At 31.9% G+C, this 19,353-nt stretch overlaps 1 protein-coding gene across 1 annotated transcript; it reads right to left on the bottom strand.

Annotated features, from left to right (window-relative positions):
• Positions 1-1,016: 1,016 nt before the first annotated feature.
• Positions 1,017-18,624, bottom strand: LOC132748925 (uncharacterized). The gene is made up of 8 exons (XM_060738596.1): positions 18,294-18,624; positions 6,523-6,636; positions 3,635-3,787; positions 3,138-3,359; positions 2,867-2,979; positions 2,483-2,628; positions 2,095-2,198; positions 1,017-1,822 (listed from the first exon to the last, which is right to left on the bottom strand). The coding sequence occupies exons 1-8, from the start codon at positions 18,622-18,624 to the stop codon at positions 1,017-1,019; spliced, it is 1,989 nt and encodes a 662-aa protein (XP_060594579.1).
• Positions 18,625-19,353: the final 729 nt, after the last annotated feature.

The raw sequence follows: 19,353 nt of genomic DNA, 5'->3' as shown, positions 1-19,353 counted from the left end.
TGTAACCGTATACCCGATCTCAAAAGTGTCGAATAATTTCTTTTATTTTCATTTTAATTTGCATTTTCATATATTGTCGAACCCAATTGATAGCTGTTAGTAAAATTTGAAAATGTAGGAGTAACCCTATTTCGTTTGCATAGACAAAATATTTCTTATATTTCCGTAAACTCCAGAACATACTTTGAGTTTTCACAAGAATTCCGGGACATTTGAAAAATCGGGTATAGATTTGTTAGTCGGGGCTTTATGTTTGCAATTTTGCATTATAATTAGGTACTTATGTATGGCAAGGATTTAGACTTAAAATAAAAAGGAAAATACTCGCGAAATGGCAAATAATTTGGAAATTTTACTCAAAACTACCAGATTTTAAGCAAGAGGCGATGAAAAATGGACTATGAATTAGTTTTTGACACATAATGCAATATGTAAGACAAGCTTAATCATTAAAGATTAATTAAGCACTTAAAACTCATTTTTTTAAGATGAAAAGTACCATTTTTGACGAGTATTTATGCAGTATATACAAACATTTTCCAACGAACTCCGTGACAGTTATCACAAGAACTCCTTTACAAGTTATTATAAGAACTCCATCCCTCGTGTCCGTGTATCGTATTAGTAAGGAAATAATGTCAAGGCTTTAGTTCTATCATTGCTGGTAAATGTAACTTTAGAATATGGTATAAGAAATAAAGTATAAATTATGCTTTGAAAGTTACCAAAAATAAACACATAGAAAACTGCTTGGGTGTGAACCCTTCATGTATTTCTATGATCAAAAGCAGTAGTTATATACATTATAGCAAAATGATAAATGCTCATAATGTGGTTCATATTTAAGTCAAACTATGGTGAGGTAAAGGCTATTTTTCAATTTTAATACGGGAAGGTGAATTCAATTGTCTATTTATGCATTATTTCAAAAAGGAACTTTACACATGAGTACAAAAACAGATATTTAGCTATTGGATTGAGTAACTCTGCATTTAACTATTTTTTATTAAACAATCTTATTCCCTTGTATATATGCCACAATGAACCACTTTAAAACAGGCATCTAAATCTCTAAGTCTATTCCGTATTTTATACAAATCTCTGTCATTTTGATGAGAAAGGAAAACACGCTCTAAACGAAGAAGTTCTGATTCTAATTCCTCTAGGGTGTCAACGTATCTATGCGTATTATCTTGTTTCTTGTACATGTCAGCCATTCGATCGAAAGTATCGGCAATAACCAACGTGTGGGGCGTTGAAGTTATTACTTGTTCCTTAAGTTGTAAAACCTTTTCACAATATTTCAAACTACTTGGTAAATAGCCTTGTATCTTATATATGTCTGCCAAATGCGATAAACTCTCAATATACTGGATATTATTTGGTGCAATGTTCTGTCTAATATCTACTGCTTTCCGGAACATTTCCTTTGCGTCCTTATAACGACCTTCTTCTTTATAGACCAAACCTTTAGTGTGGCATATGCACGCTTCGGCTTCTTTCGGGGGGAGCTTTTCTTTCTTCAACTTTTCATTCCCATCATCTAGAAGTGAATGAGCCTCTTTGAATTGACTTAAAGAGATCATCATTTTAGCTGTGCTGCACAAGGAGAGAACCGTCGATAGAACAGGAGCATTGCATTGTAGTTTCATATCAAGTCCTCTTTTATAGTATTCCATTGCCTTTTCAGTGTCACCTTTTAAATCATACATTTCCCCAATGTTGTTATAACAAGCAGCTATTCCTGGATGACTCTCACCAAGGAACATTCGGCACCGCTTCAATGATTGAAAGTGGTACTTTTCTGCTTTTTTGAATTTCCCTGAAAAGACGGATTCTTTTTATGAAATGATAGAAAGGAAAATATCTTTAAGGAAGAAAAAGAAGTTGTCAAATGGAAACTTCTAAATTTACATAGTCATTCAAATCATATTAACGGGCTGTTTGAGAAAAAAAATACATTTTTAATGATAAATCACATCACGAGCATTTCACAGTTCATTGTCATGCACGTAACTGAAGCATTTACAGCTGCAACTTAAATTAGTTACTAGTTAATTGATTTCATATGAAAATAAATGTGAAAACACAAACCTAAAAACGTATAAGATACACCCATACTGTTTAATGATTGTACAGCAATTACTTTGAACTTTTCCCCCGATATCATAGTTATTGCCAATGATTTCTTGAAATATCTAAAATGATAGCAATAATGTACTTCTGATTAATTTGCTTACGAGTGATAAGGTGCATTAAAGCCATTGCTAGATATTTATTTGTTTAGAGATTAGAAATGTTTGCCTAAAATGAAAAGTCGCAAGAACGAAGTAACTAATGCATAAAATGTATAATTAGCAGAGAACATGTTTTAACTCTTACATTACATTCATAAAAAACGTAAACAACTTGAAGTCCTACACGCAGATATGCGTTCTCAAAGTCACCGTTAAAAATATTTTAATCACTTATACATGTATACCTTATAGCATTAGTGTTTTTTCCTTGAAGGTGTGTGTTCCAACCTATCCTTTGATAAGTTGTTGCAAGGAGTAATGATCTTTCACCTCGATGTTCTAGAATGTCCAATGCCGCTTTGTAGTGTGATTTTCCGCCGAGTAAATTTCCCTAGGGCATATTTTAATTATGTCATATTCAAAATGTTTGTGAGCTGTTTCTTTTAATATACTTAATCATTTCTATCATGTAAATACCAAATTTATCATATGTTCATTCTTTTGTTTGCACACATACATGACTTTGGTAGAGATGCACATGTATACAGTAAATTAACCTTGAAATATGAAATTTTGTAAAAACAGAAACAAATTATTCAACTGCTTGTATATATTTGTGTTCAAATTACCGTAATATTTGTGTATAAACTTCCAACAGCAATGTTGATCGCTGCCTTATCCTCGTCCTTGCCATACCTTTCCGCAGCCTGTAAACAGTGCTCATAAAATACTTGACCATTTCCTACAATAAAAAAGAAGAAGCTGGCATTAAGGATTATCAATGATTCACAAATTCCTGTAGGGAGAGATCCTTCGAGGGTAATGATACAAAAGCAAACTGTTTTAAAATATATCTAATCATGCCTGTCTTTAGTGCACTCTGATAAAGTGTTAACATACCAGACATAAATTGTTCAATTATTTTGGTACAGTTGATCACCATTTCTATGAAGAACTTATAATTGTCCTCAGCAGTGTTCTCTACTTCAATCAGCAGCTTCTGTAAGTTCGGTTGTTCAATAAAATATTCCGCCATAGCGTTTGTATAATCAGATGTATTTAGACGCTTGGAGATATTGATCATTACAGCAGAAAAGATTTGTATGTATCTTCGTCTTACTTCTGTAATTGACAAAACAATTGATTTTACAAAAAGTGTAGAGAATGAATGCAAATGTTCTGTTTAAGCAGCGATATTAAATTTAATATCATTTTACTTAGTTTAATGTCACACTTATTAGAGTCATTTGGAACCTGTCTACTTAATCGTCACTTTCAGTTTTGTTTTATATTTTATTTTGTTTATATATTTCATCACATTCTTTAATCTAATTCAAACGTCAAACTATCATATTTAAATGTTTAATTGATTTTCATATCAAACGACATGCGTATACCTGGTAAATTTTTAATGATGTAGAATGACTTTATACATTCGCGTAGAATTCCTTGAATTCCAAATCGTTTTGTTTGTAGGTCATAATGAAGAATATTACGTCTGCGTGCAGGCAGTAAAGTTTCCTCCATGGTCATCTCTACTGTATTTATATCTGTAAAATTAAATTTATAATACAAAATGTATACGTTTATAATAATATATGGATACAATACCAAAATCAACAGCATCTGTAAAATGTAGTCCTCCAAAATTCCGGTGTTGTTTAAATATTTCTAGCCTCCAAGATCATTTATTTTGTTACTTTTAGAGTCCAGCATTAAATGCTTACTAAGTTCACGCCAGATTTCATACCTACGCACATGCAGTCAAACAGTCTTTTTATCTTGCTTATTTAGTTTTAAATAAAATAACTTAAATATGGCTTAACTACATATTAGCCATCAGACATTTTGATTTAATAATTTTGATTTAAAAGGCCCATAAATACTTTAATTTCTATTTCTCAAAAGCATTTTATTTTGGTGTACTTTTAGATTTTTCAGTAGAATAATCATTTGCCAATAAACTAAACAATCTTTTCCTTCTGCTGCTTTTTGACAATTAGTTCAGTTATAGCGATTTGGTATTTTGTATCAAAGTCAAAATAATTCTTTGTTTACATTTTGCTTGTTTAAAGACAAATTGTTTCAGATTAAACGCTTTCATGTGCTCCTAAACCATGATTTAAATGTTATAAAATTCATGTTTGTCTTTGCTGAAGGATGGAAAATTTAATTGTTTCTGAGACGTAACGTGATTGAAAGCAAATCAGTGTTCTTCATTAATGAAAAGTTATTGAAAATTTTATAGAAATGCAAACAATATATATAAACAAGAGGGCCCAGAGGATCGCTCACAAAAGATTCACAAGGTTCCACTTGATGATGTTATATACCAAATATCAAAGCTCTAGACCTATATAACTCAAAGTAAAATTTATGACTTCCTGGAGGGTCCGCTTTTGACTCTAGGGGCATAATTTGAACAATCTTTGTAGAGGACCACTAGATGAAGTTACATAGCAAATATGTGGATATTGACAACAAGTTTTTAAAATTTCTCTATATAACTTTATATAAAATTGATGAGCACCCTGGCAGGGCCCCTTTTGACGCTAGGGTCATAATTTGTATAAAATCTTTGTAGAGGACTACTAGGACATGTTACATACCAAATATCAAAGCTGTAGGTCCTGTGATTTTTGACGAGAAGTTTTAATAATTTTCTTTCAATCGATAAGCCTTCTGGCGGGACCTATTTAATTCTACGGGTATCTTTGTAGAAGACGACTAGATCATGTTATGTCCCTTTTATCAAGGCTCTACGCCTTGTGGATTTTGACAAGAAGATTTTCCCTATAAAATTTTATATGAAACTGATGAGCGCCCTGGCAGAATCCCTTTCGATTCTAGAGGCATAATTTGAACAATATTTGTATCTATACGCCTTGTCGATTTTGACAACATGATTTTTAAAATTTCCCTATATAACTTAATATTAAACTAAGGAACCCCCTGACAGGGCCCCTTTTGACCCTAGAGTCATAATTTGAACAATCTTTGTTGACGACCACTAGTTCTTATTTCATACCAAATTTCAAAGCTGTAGGCCTTGTGGATTTTTATCCAAGGGGCATAATTTGAACAATCTTTGTTAGAGGAACACTAGATTATGTTATATACCAAATATCAAAATTCTGGAAACAAAGTGATTTTTACGGCTGCCACACGGCACTTGACACCTGCTGTTGTGAAGTACAAAATTCTGGAAACAAAGTGATCCCTCGGAAGCATTAATCACAAAAATAGCATAAGAATTGCAGACTCGGTTTGATTGAGTCTGTACATGAGGGACAATGTATAAGTGCAACATCACTCACGCCCCCTAGCACCGGCTTGAGCGGTACTCAATTCTCAACACTTCATAGTGTTGGCATCAATGATCCCGAAGGACCAGAAAATATAACAACACTGAAGTGAAGTACGGGGCACTTTTTTACGGCTGCCACACGGCACTTGACACCTGCTGTTGTGAAGTACAAAATTCTGGAAACAAAGTGATCCCTCGGAAGCATTAATCACAACAAAATAGCATAAGAATTGCAGACTCGGTTTGATTGAGTCTGTACATGAGGGACAATGTATAAGTGCAACATCCCTCACGCCCCCTAGCACCGGCTTGAGCGGTACTTAATTCTCAACACTTCATAGTGTTGGCATCAATGATCCAATGTATACAATAATATTGTCAAGACAATACGCATTGGAGATTTTGACAAAAAGATTTTCCCTATATAACTTTATATAAAACTGATAAGGCCAATGTCAGGGCCCCTTTTGATCAAAGGGGCATAATTTTGAAATCTTTGTAGAGGACCACGAGATCATGTTGCTTACCAAATATCAAGACTCTAGGCATTGTAGATTTTGACAACAAGAGTTTTTAAACATTTCCCTATTCAACTTTATATAAAGTGATGAGAACACCCCCACCCACCCTGGCGGGACTCCTTAAACACCACTAGATCATATTACATACCAAATATCAAAGGCGTGGCAACCAGAGTTCTTCAAGGAATTTATTTTTATGACAACGTTAGTAGAGCTTCATGTATAGAACAACCTGCTGAGTTTCATTGAATTTGGCCAAGCGGTACTTTTTAATGATAAAGTTAACGCTCGGACGGACGACGAACGGCAGCCAGCGCGGTGTCACAAAAACTCACTTTGCCACTTTATGTTAGGTGAGATAAAAAGTAATGTTTAATGAGTTCATATACACAAAAAATTTATCAAAATCTTGTATTTTATCAATTAATATATTTACAGGCCTTGTATTAAATTGTACCAAGTATAAGTTGTGCCTGTTTAGCACTGAATGTTCCCGGGATGTAATCTAAAACTGTGAGATGATTCTTATACACTTCGTCAAGTCGATCAAGAAACTTCCTATAGACATCTCCTACAAGCATAAACAGTTATTCATTTTATATGACAATTAATATTCTTAAGTTCAAAATGTAGCAACATAATATTTTAATCGTATCCAATGTTTCTATAATATATGCTCTATGTAACGCCTTTTTAATATATAGTATAAAGGAAACTGAAGAAAAATTTTCACTTAAGTCTCCTGTACATTTTTGTTATAAATTATCTAAGTGTTTTACTGAATATTGTTAAGGGATGGAACATATGTAATTTATAAATCCATCACTAAAGTTCTTATGCAAGACATGCATATACAAGATGTTCGAGAGTGTTTCAATAAGCTTATAGCTTCGAATACAATCAAGCAAAATAATCAAATTCATACAAACTAAGACAAAAGAGATAACGGCAATAATGTATAGGTCAGTAGGCCATACAATGAAATTAATATGCTGAAATGTGATATCAATATCTTTGAATTCTTTTAAAGTTGTAATTTCTTTTATTATCATATTTTAGATATTTAACATGAGATTCAATCAATATATTTTGCCTACTAAAACTGCGACAAGTTTTAGCATATAAATGATTGGCGCTAAGTTATTATAAAGTTTCGGGAGCTTAATGTTATTCTTTTACTTTTTTTTTCAATGGATTAAAACCGCCCATCTTAGAGTACTACAATTTCTATTAAATCAGAGAACAAAAAAAAAAAATTAAAAAAGTTTACCAAGATTATATCATTTGAGAAAGTACCCTTTATCTAAGACCGACATATTTCTATTTTAAACCATTATGTAGAGCATTCATGATTTATATTGATACCAACAATCTTTATAACTTGGAAAAAATGTAACAACCACAAGTTTTTATAGCCCTGATAAATCAGGCAAACTGCGTTTGCTACGATCGTTTTAATTTCCTTTATCTGAATTCTTGTGTAAAACAAGTAATATAAAAAAAAGGTCAAGGATGGTAAATATAAATCTTCTTCCAGCTATAACATATCTAACCATAGTATTTTACAACAGAAAGTAGGTTTATTTGAAATATATACATGTATAATAATTTAACAATTATTTGATATTACTTTTATGTCAGCAATCAAGAAAACTAAACTGTAACCAAATTAATTCCAGCATATAAATCTATAACCAGAGTATCGAAGAGTGGATAAGGTAAATGACTTCATATGACGCATTGCATTGAACTATGATTCATATATGCCGAGGAGGCTTGAACATAAAGTAAAAACAGTATGGCGGCATCTTAGGTATTCACACCAACAGTAGTAGTGTGGTATTTACAGTTTCTGTGTTTTAAAACCATACCAAAAAGAAGCGTACAATGAAATAAAATCTTTACAAACTTATATATGAATTTCAAATAATGTGATGTATTTTTGTAATTTAATTTAGTTTGGTACTTCATATGTATAACAAAACAACGTGAAAAAATACAAACAAATGATATTGAAACTGACAATTATGTTTAACTTAGATGGATTTTAAGATTTTGGAAAGGTCAAAAAACTTTTAACCGAACTCTGTATCTTCCTTGCTGGATAAAAAATTTCTCTACTTCAATTTACCTTGGGAAGTCTTACAAGCAGATTTTAAAAAGATCGGACCCCAGATATTTTTCGGAAGTTATTCATCCCTGCGTCTTCTTTAACTCTTGGATCCGATCATAAGGATCAGCTAGTGGAGAATCCTTCACTAAGCTTTACCCAGTCGCAAACTCCTCACAGTCTTCCTAGGTCATCTTCCGAAAGTCACAATTTTTCCCCAGTAGCTGCCTTGCTTTAAAATTTCATTCAAAAGGCAGTTAAAATGGAACTGAATAAACCCTTTTCAAGCTTTAAGAATAACTGAAAAATTGTTAGTTGAAAGGAAACACGTGACAAAAAAACCCGAACGTTTTTACATTTTTTTACCAAAATTGTTGGTACATAATTTAAAAAATGAAAGGAACACCCCATATTTAGATTTCAAGTTCCTGATAGTCCTCTGTATTGTCAAAGAGAAAAAAACTCCGAGTTTCTTCTTTGGTGCAGAATTTGAAAGAAAAAAGTAGCATAATAATCATGCATTCATTGGTCATTTAACCCCAGCCGAAACTCTTGATCAAAACAGGACTAGTTCCCAAGGGCTGCGCAGATGTTTAAATACAACACACTATATCCGGCATCAACTTGATATCTATATGTATGACTTTGACTCCGTCTGGTTTAAATCTCTTCAAATATTCTTTCACAAGCCTTGATTTGCCGACTGATTTTATTCCAAATATACCAAATCCTACAAAACTTCCGATTCCTTGTGTAACTTTTCAAGGTCATTTTCCCTGCCAACAAGTTCATTTCAAAATTATTTAGTACATGAAAATCATCATTAAGAGATAAATTATTATGAACATTATCCGATTCACTTATCAAGTTATTTTGTCCTGCCATTTTTTAATTCAAATGACTAATAAATATTTTACTCAGTCATTTAAGATACTACGACGCAGCTACTGCTGGACAATATTCATATTTCAGATACATGTCTGCGCACACAACTGCATAAATGAACCTACCCGTGATATATGATTTGTGCAGTACTCAAGTCGTGCAATCGATACTCAACGTGTGCATAATCCATAAGATAATGTTCTTTATCTCATTAATTGCACAGAAGTTATTGTACGTAGGGTTAGCTTTACCTTTTCCTTGTTGATCTTGTTTATCATATTTTAGTTTTACCTGAGATCTTTAATATAAACATCGTATTTTACAAAAAACAAATGTTATATTGTTTTATGTAAATATCATTATTTTATACAGTATTTTAATTTATACAAAAAAGTAAGTTGAAAAGAGATCCTACGCTCTAATTATGTATAACTACAAATTGTCTATTCCATATAGAAAATTTAATGTCATTTTGGTTAAATAATATTTGACATTATGAATCAATGTAAGATCAGTAAGTACTATGAAATCTTAAAACTTTATTGACATCATGATGCGTTCAAAATTGGAAAATAATGAATGTAACACTTTTGTTATTGATTTGAAATTTGAAAAAAAGATATATCCGATTTTAACATAATTGAGTTGTATAAAAGACATGTTGTTACCTGATGGCATTTGTTTACTAAACATAGAAAATAAAAATAATACACCGGTATTTCGATGCATCATAAAAGTATGAAAGGAAAGATCACAAAACGCAGCCCCAAACATTACCATGTCATAAAGGACTAGATAAAGATAGAAAGATAAATTTATTTCAACATAAGTATACATCTACATGGCAATGACATGTTATAAAACATACACACAACTTTTAGCAAACATGTATGAATGAAAAACAAATTCAACTAACACTATATGTTAAGGATAGCACAAAAAGGAGTGTTATGACTCATTCTAGATTCTTATTTCTATTGTGGTCCTTAAAATATGGCATTATGAGACATAGAAAAATTATAAGTTAATATGGTGGTTTAAAATATATAAAAAGGTATACACTGTGTATTCGAAGTTTCTATATAATAAGCACAATAAGAAACATTATCAAAGTGCTGGGTTACAGCATACAATTTAAAGAGTGGAAAAAATACAGAATATATAGAAATGTTATAACTTAATTTACTAAAAATGTAAACGAATTCAAATGAACATGATGGCAGTTAAGAAAGACAAACTAGAAAAATACATTTAAACAGCACTAAGGAGGTGCTTGTTACCTCTATGCTTTAAACAGATAATGAAATGGGTGTCCTTTATGTTCTTTAGTAGAGAGTTCCATAAACAGCAACCAATGTAACTAAAAGTGTTTTGACAACAGGAACAGTACATCACCATCAATTGAGCGACAAAGTTTGCCCCTGGACCTAGTGAGGTATTTGTGAACATTACTCACTGTAGTGAACTGTTCGCCTAGACATAAAAGGACCTTATCAGAATGGATTTTAAACACAAGAGAAAGGGTAATTTTGTCAACCCTCTTAGCAACTGGTAACCGTTCAACCTTCAAAAACTGGTCATGACCTATATGTGACCTGGATCCAGATCCAGAACATTCCTTATCAATTTATTTTGGGAAACCTGTAACTGATTTTTCAAAGTTTTTGGTTAAACCAAGCAACAGAGGCACAGTCATAATGACACTTACAAAAGACAAGACCAGATGAGACCTTTTGATGTTTGACTGTTAGTAAGGCATCCAGCTTAAAACACATACATACAGGCTACATAAGCAGGGCAGAACAGGTGGACAACACTACAATGAACGCGAAACAATCATTTGAGCATGGAAACATAACGATAGTGTTTATATATGAACTGAGATATTTATAACAGCCGCAACACGGAACAAACAACGCGGTTGTGAACGTTAATAGCGTTGTATGTTAGGCTGAAAACGATATCTTTGACTCGCAGGTAACTTTGCTAACCATTTTCTTCCAATTGCAATTCTAGATGCATTGTGCTATAATAACTTTAAATACTTCATTTATGATAGTTATGCTAACTTAAGACAATGATTCACAATGTTCAATCAATAAAATTGATTCCATTTATCCTCATCTTGACTTAAAACCACCTAACATTCACCCTGGCAGAACTTGAGACTGTTTTATGTTATGTAGCTATCCGACTAGCTTACGGAAGATCTACGCCAAAAGAACACATCTGCGGATGTTTCAAAATTCCAAATTTCACCAGATTATGTAAAATGTTGAATTTTGCTTGGGCCGGTGCTAGGGGGCGTGTAGATTAACTTACACTCACCAGTACCCTCCATGAACAGGCTCAATGAAACCGAGCCTGCAACATTTTCAAATATGCCATGTTGACAATAACTTGACATTTGAGGGATAAATTAAACAAATTTAAGCAACAGTTCAACAATTTTAGAAAAGAGCTACACACCTTAAGTTTACATTGTAGTCTCAAATGCTTGTGAAACAAGACACAAACAATATATATAATGTACAACTCGTACAATTGCATATTAGACATTGCATGAAAATAATACATACAACAAATCGTAGTCACATACTACAAGTATTTTGAGTTTACTTAAAATACATCATAAATACATCAAGTATTTTGCATTTCAAGCGTTGATCGTTTTGGAACAGACGTATGCACCTTTAACATGCGCGCTAAACTGTGTTAGTGGTTACTTTCAGATTAAATATTTTCCGATGATTAAGTTTACGAGGAGACGTGTCTTTATTTTCACTTTGACTTTCAGTAGAAGTAAGTTTTTTTATCAATTCGTAATTAAATGATTTACCTTAATTTACCAATCAATTTACCAATTGTAAATATATACCTTTTAACCGCACATATTGGCTACAATGGCATAGCCAAACCTGTTTTTGACCGAGGCAAATAAGGGGGCCAGGGCGCATGCTATATAATTTATTTCATTTATTCCTTTATCATACAGTACATTTGTAAATACACGATCTATTCAGGGTTAAAATTAACAACATATATAAAAGATGTTATAGATGTATCTTTATTTATTTTGTCATTTTATCATACCTATGCATCTTTTCACAATAACATTTACAAAATACTATGAGTTTGTAAACATAAAATGATTTGATAAGAGTTTAAGTTTGTGATACTTCATCCACACGTAATACAATTTCTAAAAACCATTTTCTTAACGCTTTTCATATAACTTATAATATCTATCGGTTTAATTCCACCAGAATCAAGGTTTTTTTTTAAATGATTTGTTTTTACTTTTTGTTTTCCTTTCCATACAAATGCTATGAACGTTTCATCTTTTTTCTTAATATATTCATCTGATGGATTTTGTAATGTTTCAACTGAGGTTTTACAAGCAGTACAGCTGATTTAACAACTAAAAGAGTCAAGAATTGTCATATTTTTCATTTTTGATATTTTATTATCAAAATTGATCTTGAACATATTTTCTAGATTTAAACCAGTTAGTGTATTCCGAGAAGTTCGAAAGAAGGTGACTCTTATGATAATTTAAACATATCTAGGTAAATACTTGTCATGGTCTACACCTAATCCTGACAAAAGTGAATATCTATATAGAGACAATCTACAACATTTTTAAGTTGTGCTCTTTATCATCTTAAAATTGAAAGGCATCATCTGCAAACTAACTTATCTAATTTTCTTTATTATCAATATAAATACCTTTTCTATTTTTGCAATTTCTTAACAGAACGTAATGCAATTTTATATATGACATCCAATAAAGCAATAGGTCGAAAGCGGTTTTCTTTATTTTCTTTTGGAATACGTATAACTATTCCTAATTTGACATTTTAAAAAAAAAAGGTTATTAACAAAAGCATGGTGCTTAAACTTACATGGATAGAGAACTATGGCGCAACACTCTTAAAACAAAATAATCCCGCAAGTTCACATTTCCGTGAGATTTTGCGAGACTAGATCCCGCCATCTTGAATTTGCAAAGAAACTTAAAAAATATGACTTCATAGTATTAATTTTGCAAACACGCTAAAACTGGATGAAATATTAGTAATAGAATGAAACTTAGACCAATAAACGAAATCTATACGTTACATCTTGTGTCTTTTTCGGACGAAGTCCGACAGAGAATGGTTTGACTTTCTGTAAAATTTACAGAAAAGAGCTAAATATTAGTAGGATTTTTATTTGTCATTTTGAAATAAAGGATCTTTCTGAAGCGTATACACGTCCAAAGTATAAAATAATCTATAGGGGTTTCTGAAACAAGTTTTCTTGCTAAATTCCTTAGATTTCTTTGTGATCGTGAACAACCTCTCAATACATTTACACTGCTTTTAAATGTTTCATTAATTCAAGTGAATATCTTATTTAACATAACAATATGCCGAGTTTCAAATGACATTCTATAAGTCTTGCCCAAAATGACGAGACTACCCATAACGTTCAGGATCACGGACACATATGTGCCTTCCGAAAGACACCAAATTCAAACAGAAAAGACACTCAAAGAAATAGTTAAACTAACATGATAGCAAAATGATAAATGCTCATAATGTGGTTGATATCTAAGTCAAACTATGGTGAGGTAAAGGCTATTATTCAATTTTAATACAGGAAGGTGCCTATTTATGCATTATTTAAAAAAAAAAACTTTACACATGAGTATAAAAACAGAGTTTTAGCTATTGGATTGAGTCACTCTGCATTTAACTATTTTTCATTCAACAAACTTATTCCCTTGTATAAACTATTTTTCATTAAACAAACTTATTCCCTTGTACATATACCACCACGATGAACCACTTTAAAACAGGCACCTAAATCTCTAAGCCTATGCCGTATTTTATACAAATCTCTTTCATTTTGATGACAAAGGAAAACACGCTCTAAACGACCAAGTTCTGATTGTAATTCCTCTAGGGTTTCAACGTATCTATGCGAATTATCTTGTTTCTTGTAGATGTCAGCCATTCGATCGAAAGTATCAGCAATAACCAACGTGTTTGGCGTTGAAGTTATACTTGTTCCTTTAGTTGTAAAACCCTTTCACAATATTTCAAACTACTGGGTAAATAGCTTTGTATCTTATATATGTCTGCCAAATGCGATAAACTCTCAATATACTGGATATTGTTAGGTGCAATGTTCTGTGTTATTTCTACTGCTTTCCGGAACATTTCCCCTGCGTCATTATAACGACCTTCTTCTTTATAGACCAAACCTTTAGTGTGGAATACTCACGCTTCGGCTTCTTTCGGTGGGAGCTTTTCTTTCTTCAATTTTTCAAACCCATCATCTAGAAGTGAATGAGCTTCTGTGAATTTTCTCAAAGGGATCATGATTTTAGCTGTACTGCATATGGAGAGAACCGTCGACAAAACAGGAGCATTGCATTGTAGTTTCATATCAAGTCCTCTTTTATAGTATTCCACTGTTTTTTCAGTGTCACCTTTTAAATCATACATTTCGCCAATGTTATTAAAACAAGCAGCTATTCCTGGATGACTCTCACCTTGAAACATTCGACGCCGCTTCAATTATTGAAAGTGGTACTTTTCTGCTTCTTTGAAGTTCCCTGAAAAGACGGGCTTTTAGACGAATTGTTTTAATATAAATGAAATGATAGAAAGAAACAACATCTTGAAGGACGAAACTAAAGTTTTCAAATAGAATTTTTGATGTGTGTAAATAATGATTAACACATATGTTCTATTTGTTACATGCCTTCACTGTTCATTGCCATGTAACTGGAGCTTTTGCAGATATAGCTTCAATTACTTACTGGTAGATTGATTTTATAAACAGAAATGTGAAAACATACCTAAAAACGTAAACGATACACCCATACTGCTTAACGATTGCACAGCAGTTTGTTTGAACTTTTCCCCCGATATCACAGTAATTGCCAATGATTTCTTGAAATATCTAAAATGATAGCAAAAAAAATACCTTTAAGTTATTTGTTTTCGAGGGATAAAGTGCATTAAAGCCATTGATTTACGATATCGTATATCGATTTGTATAGTTAATCTTTAAATCATTTTGCCTGAAATGAAAATTTGCAAAAAGGAAGTAACTAATTCATATAATATATAATTAACAGCAGACACATTTTAACTATTGCTTATTTGAATATATTGTCATGTGAACAATACATCATTTCATTAATAAAAAATGTGAACAACAACTTGAAGTCTGCACACAGTCACCGTAAGAATACTTCAGGCACTATTAAAATATACCTTATCGCATCAGTGTTTTGTCATTGAAGAAGTGTGTTCCAACCAATCCTTTGATAAGCTGTTGCAAGGAGTAAAGATCTTTCATCACGAGGTTCTAGAATATCCAATGCAGCTTTGTAGTGTGCTTCTCCTCCGAGTAAATTACCCTAGAGTACATTTTATTGGTGTCATATGAGCTGTTGTTTTTTTATCATTATTTCATGTGAACAACATTTTTATTGCACAAAAACATGTACTACTTAAGTAGAAATGCACAAGTTTTCAGTAAATTAAAATTGAAATATGAAGATTGTTATATAAGGAAAACAAACTATTCAACTGCTTGTATATATTTTATAAATACCGTTGTATTTGTGTACAAACTTCCAACAGCAATGTTGATCGATGCCTTATCCTCGTCCTGGCCATACTTTTCCGCAGCCTGTAAACAGTGCACGTAAAATACTTCACAATTTCCTACAATATAACAATAACCACAAAGCAGATGTCATTGGGCTATAAAATCTGGCAATAAAACATGCGTTGCAGCAAAAAGGACCATCAGTATAAAGAAGTTATTGTATGACATTTCTGTAACAACTTAGAGTCCCGCCATTCGTCTTGCTGTTCGTAATGGTAAATCTATTTATGCATAATTTTACATGAAAACAAATACTTTCGGAAACGTACAACCGCAACAGGTTTTGGCCAATGTCAGAACCAAACATTGAACGAACGCTCCTCGTAGAACATGTTAAAACATATTGAATTATACCTGACATAAAGCGTTCGATCATTCCGGTACAGTTGGTCACCATTTCTATGAAGAACTTATAATTGTCCTGAGCAGTGTCCTCTACTTCAATCGGCAGCTACTGTAAGTTCGGTTGTTCAATAAAGTATTCAGCCATAGCGTTTGTATAATCAGTTGTATTCAGACGCTTGTAGATATTTGTCATTACAACAGAAAAGATTTGTATGTATCTTCGTCTGATTTCTGTAATTTGACATAATGATTGATTGCAACAGCAAACTATACAAAATATAAATGCTGTTAAAATAGAAAATTAATTTTATGAAAAGTTTCACGCAGGTTAAATCAGAAATACATCAAATTCAGATTATGTTCAATTGATGTTGCATGCTTTGTCCCCTGATCTTTGAATTTCATATTCTATACCTATGTTTTTAATCAATTTAGATTATGTTGATATAAAATACCTGGTAAATTTTCAATCATGTAAAACGACTTGATACATTCGCGTAAAATTCTTTGAATTCCAAAAATCTTTTTGTATTTCGGTCATAATGAAGTATGTGACGTTTACAAACAGGACGTCATGTTTCTTCCATGATCATCTCCACTGTATTTGCATCTGTAATTATCACTTTACATAATGTGATAATAATAGATATAAGAAAAGCAGGCAGATCTTAATCTATAGCGATATATTTTGTGTACAGTTATGTTTGGTCTCAGTTTAAAGATTGTGCCGTTTGTCCGTATTGATTCCATTTTTGGTATTCGAAATCATTGATTGCAAAACTTTTACAGAGATGAACATTGACTTCAGACTAAGGACCAAATAAATCATTATCTGTCATAAATAGCACATTCATTCCACCTACTAGGATGAATCTACCTCTTTACAGTTTTAGTAAAATTGTGAACTGAAAGCAATCTGATATATTTGAATTGACACTTTGCATATTTTTTGCCTCCAGGTTGATTAAGCATTGACCATTATAATGTTGGTGATAAATAATTGAAAATGACAAATGCTGAGGTCTGAAAATTAAAAATGATTGTTCAGCTTCTTTTTAACAGTTGAACATCACAAAAAAATACTGAAGGCTATTTATCGAAATTAATTCCCAAGAATCATTGGGGACATTGTTAATAATTTAAATTAAAATATAGATTTGAAAGAATTTGTGGAAAAAATATATAATTATTTTACTTTAACGTGCTCATTCACCCTTTAGATTGCCAAATAATGAATATGTCTTATTACATTACTTTATTAAATCCTATAGATATAATACAACTTTGCTAATCATTTTATATATATTATCTAAAAAACACAATTAAAATATGCCTGGCACAATTATGAGGAAAAGAGTGTTGTTCAATACAAACATGTAAATTTCTTGAAAAAGAAACACAATATCTATAAAAAGATGTTATCTTTAATGAGTTATATAGATATACAATATATCATAATGTATAATTCATACCCAATATTTGTTGTGCCTGCTCAGCACTGAATGTTCCCGGGATGTATTCTAAAACTGTGAGATGATTCTTATACACTTCATCAAGTCGATCAAGAAACTTCCTATAGACATCTCCTATAGGCATAAATATTTATGTGTGTACCTAAAACCATTCTTATTCTTATTTTCATTTTTCTTTATTCTAATTTATGTCTAGAAGGTGCAATAGTCTTATCTAACGATTATGAATAAGAATACTGGATGATTCAAATTGGCATTATGTTCATTTTCCCATAGTTAGTTGAGCTGCACTAGCAATATATTTAATATATATGTGTTTTGAATGGTGATTCACAAATAAATGAAAACAAAAATTCAATGGATAAGATATAAAAATAGTTTAAAGTATAGAAAGATTGTCCCACTCTTTTAATAATTGAACGTTACTGGTTATATTATGAATGATATTTATTTATATTTAAATATCCATGTGTCACTTGAGTTATTGATATTTTTTGTGCTAAATGTAAAGCTATTTTGACCTTTACCTGTACATTCACCATTTACGATTTGATGAGCATAATATGACTTTAAATTTGACCCCACAAATAAATAAATAAATATGAATAAAAGTGTACATATTCTTTTTAATTCTGTAAATGTGCAAATGGTACTTGACAGATATCATTAGAGCATAGAAAAATACATACATAGTATCTTTTAAATTTAATGTAACAATATTCCACAATGTCAAAAGCACGTTACCGACTCTATCTTCCTCTGGATAAAATTCTCTACTCAATGCCTTGAGTCTACAAGTGAGTAAAAGATCAACCATATTTTTCGGAGTTATCATCCCTGCGTCTTCTGTTAACTCTGATCCGATCATGAGGATCAGTAGTGGCAATCCTTCACTAAGCGTTATCATTGCACTCTCATAGTCTCCTAGATCAATCTCCTCAGTCACGTTTTTCAGTAGCTGTCTTGCGTCAGTTTCATTCAAAGGTAGCAGTTCCTGACTGCAATAAACTCTTCCAAGTTTTGAAAACTGAACTTGAGTAGTTGAAGTAATGACATTTTTACATTTCTCTACCATTGTGGTGCATAATCTTAAAAATGAAGAACAAATGTTTAGAGTTTTAGTATCCTGATAGTCCTCTGTATTGTCAAAGAAGAACAAAAACTCGTTTTCTGGTACAGAATTGAGAAATAACACGATATTATGAATCCATTGGTCAGATCCAGTCGAATCTTGATCAAAGACTAGTTCCAAGGCTGCGCAGATGTTTAAATACAACGACACTACATCCGGCATCAACTTTATATCTATATGTATAACTTTGACTCCGTCTGGTTTAAATCTCTTCAAATATTCTTTCACAAGCCTTGATTTCCGACAGATTTTATTCCAAATATACCAATAATCCTAAAAACTTCCGAAGCCTTATGTAACTTTTCAATGTCATTTTTCCTGCCAACAAAGTCCGGTTCAAAATTATTTAGTACGTGAAATTCAGCATTAAGTTTTTTATTAAGAATTTCTCCTTTATTTACCAAAAGGGTTTGTCCAGCCATTCTAAACATTAAAATGCCAAATAAATATTTGTATTCAGGATTGTTTCACTAGTATAAAATCTCACTACAAACTTACTATCGATATAGTTAAGATACAGGTCTGTACACACGATTGAATGTCTGCACCTACACATTTCATAATTTTTACAGTGTTCAATAATTCAATACGTGTTTTGTGCTATGAAAAACCCTGCATGTGGAAAAAACCAAAACAAAAAGAAAAGAAAGAATAGAAAGCAAACTTCAAAAA

Source organism: Ruditapes philippinarum, unplaced genomic scaffold (assembly GCF_026571515.1).
Source record: "Ruditapes philippinarum isolate M1 unplaced genomic scaffold, ASM2657151v2 ctg3005_1_1_1_1, whole genome shotgun sequence".
Lineage (NCBI taxonomy): Eukaryota > Metazoa > Mollusca > Bivalvia > Venerida > Veneridae > Ruditapes > Ruditapes philippinarum.
Note: the sequence above shows the minus strand (reverse complement) of the source record. Positions and strands in the feature narration are given on the sequence as shown.

Excerpts from the sequence above, each read along its gene's own strand:
- LOC132748925 (XM_060738596.1), bottom strand. The coding sequence starts at position 18,624 with ATGGTAGAGAAATGTAAAAATGTCATTACTTCAACTACTCAAGTTCAG. Across the intron at positions 3,788-6,522 it reads ACAGGCACAACTTATACTTG|ATATAAATACAGTAGAGATG; the intron begins GTACAATTTAAT and ends TTAATTTTACAG. Across the intron at positions 2,629-2,866 it reads GTTTATACACAAATATTACG|GGAAATTTACTCGGCGGAAA; the intron begins GTAATTTGAACA and ends AATATGCCCTAG.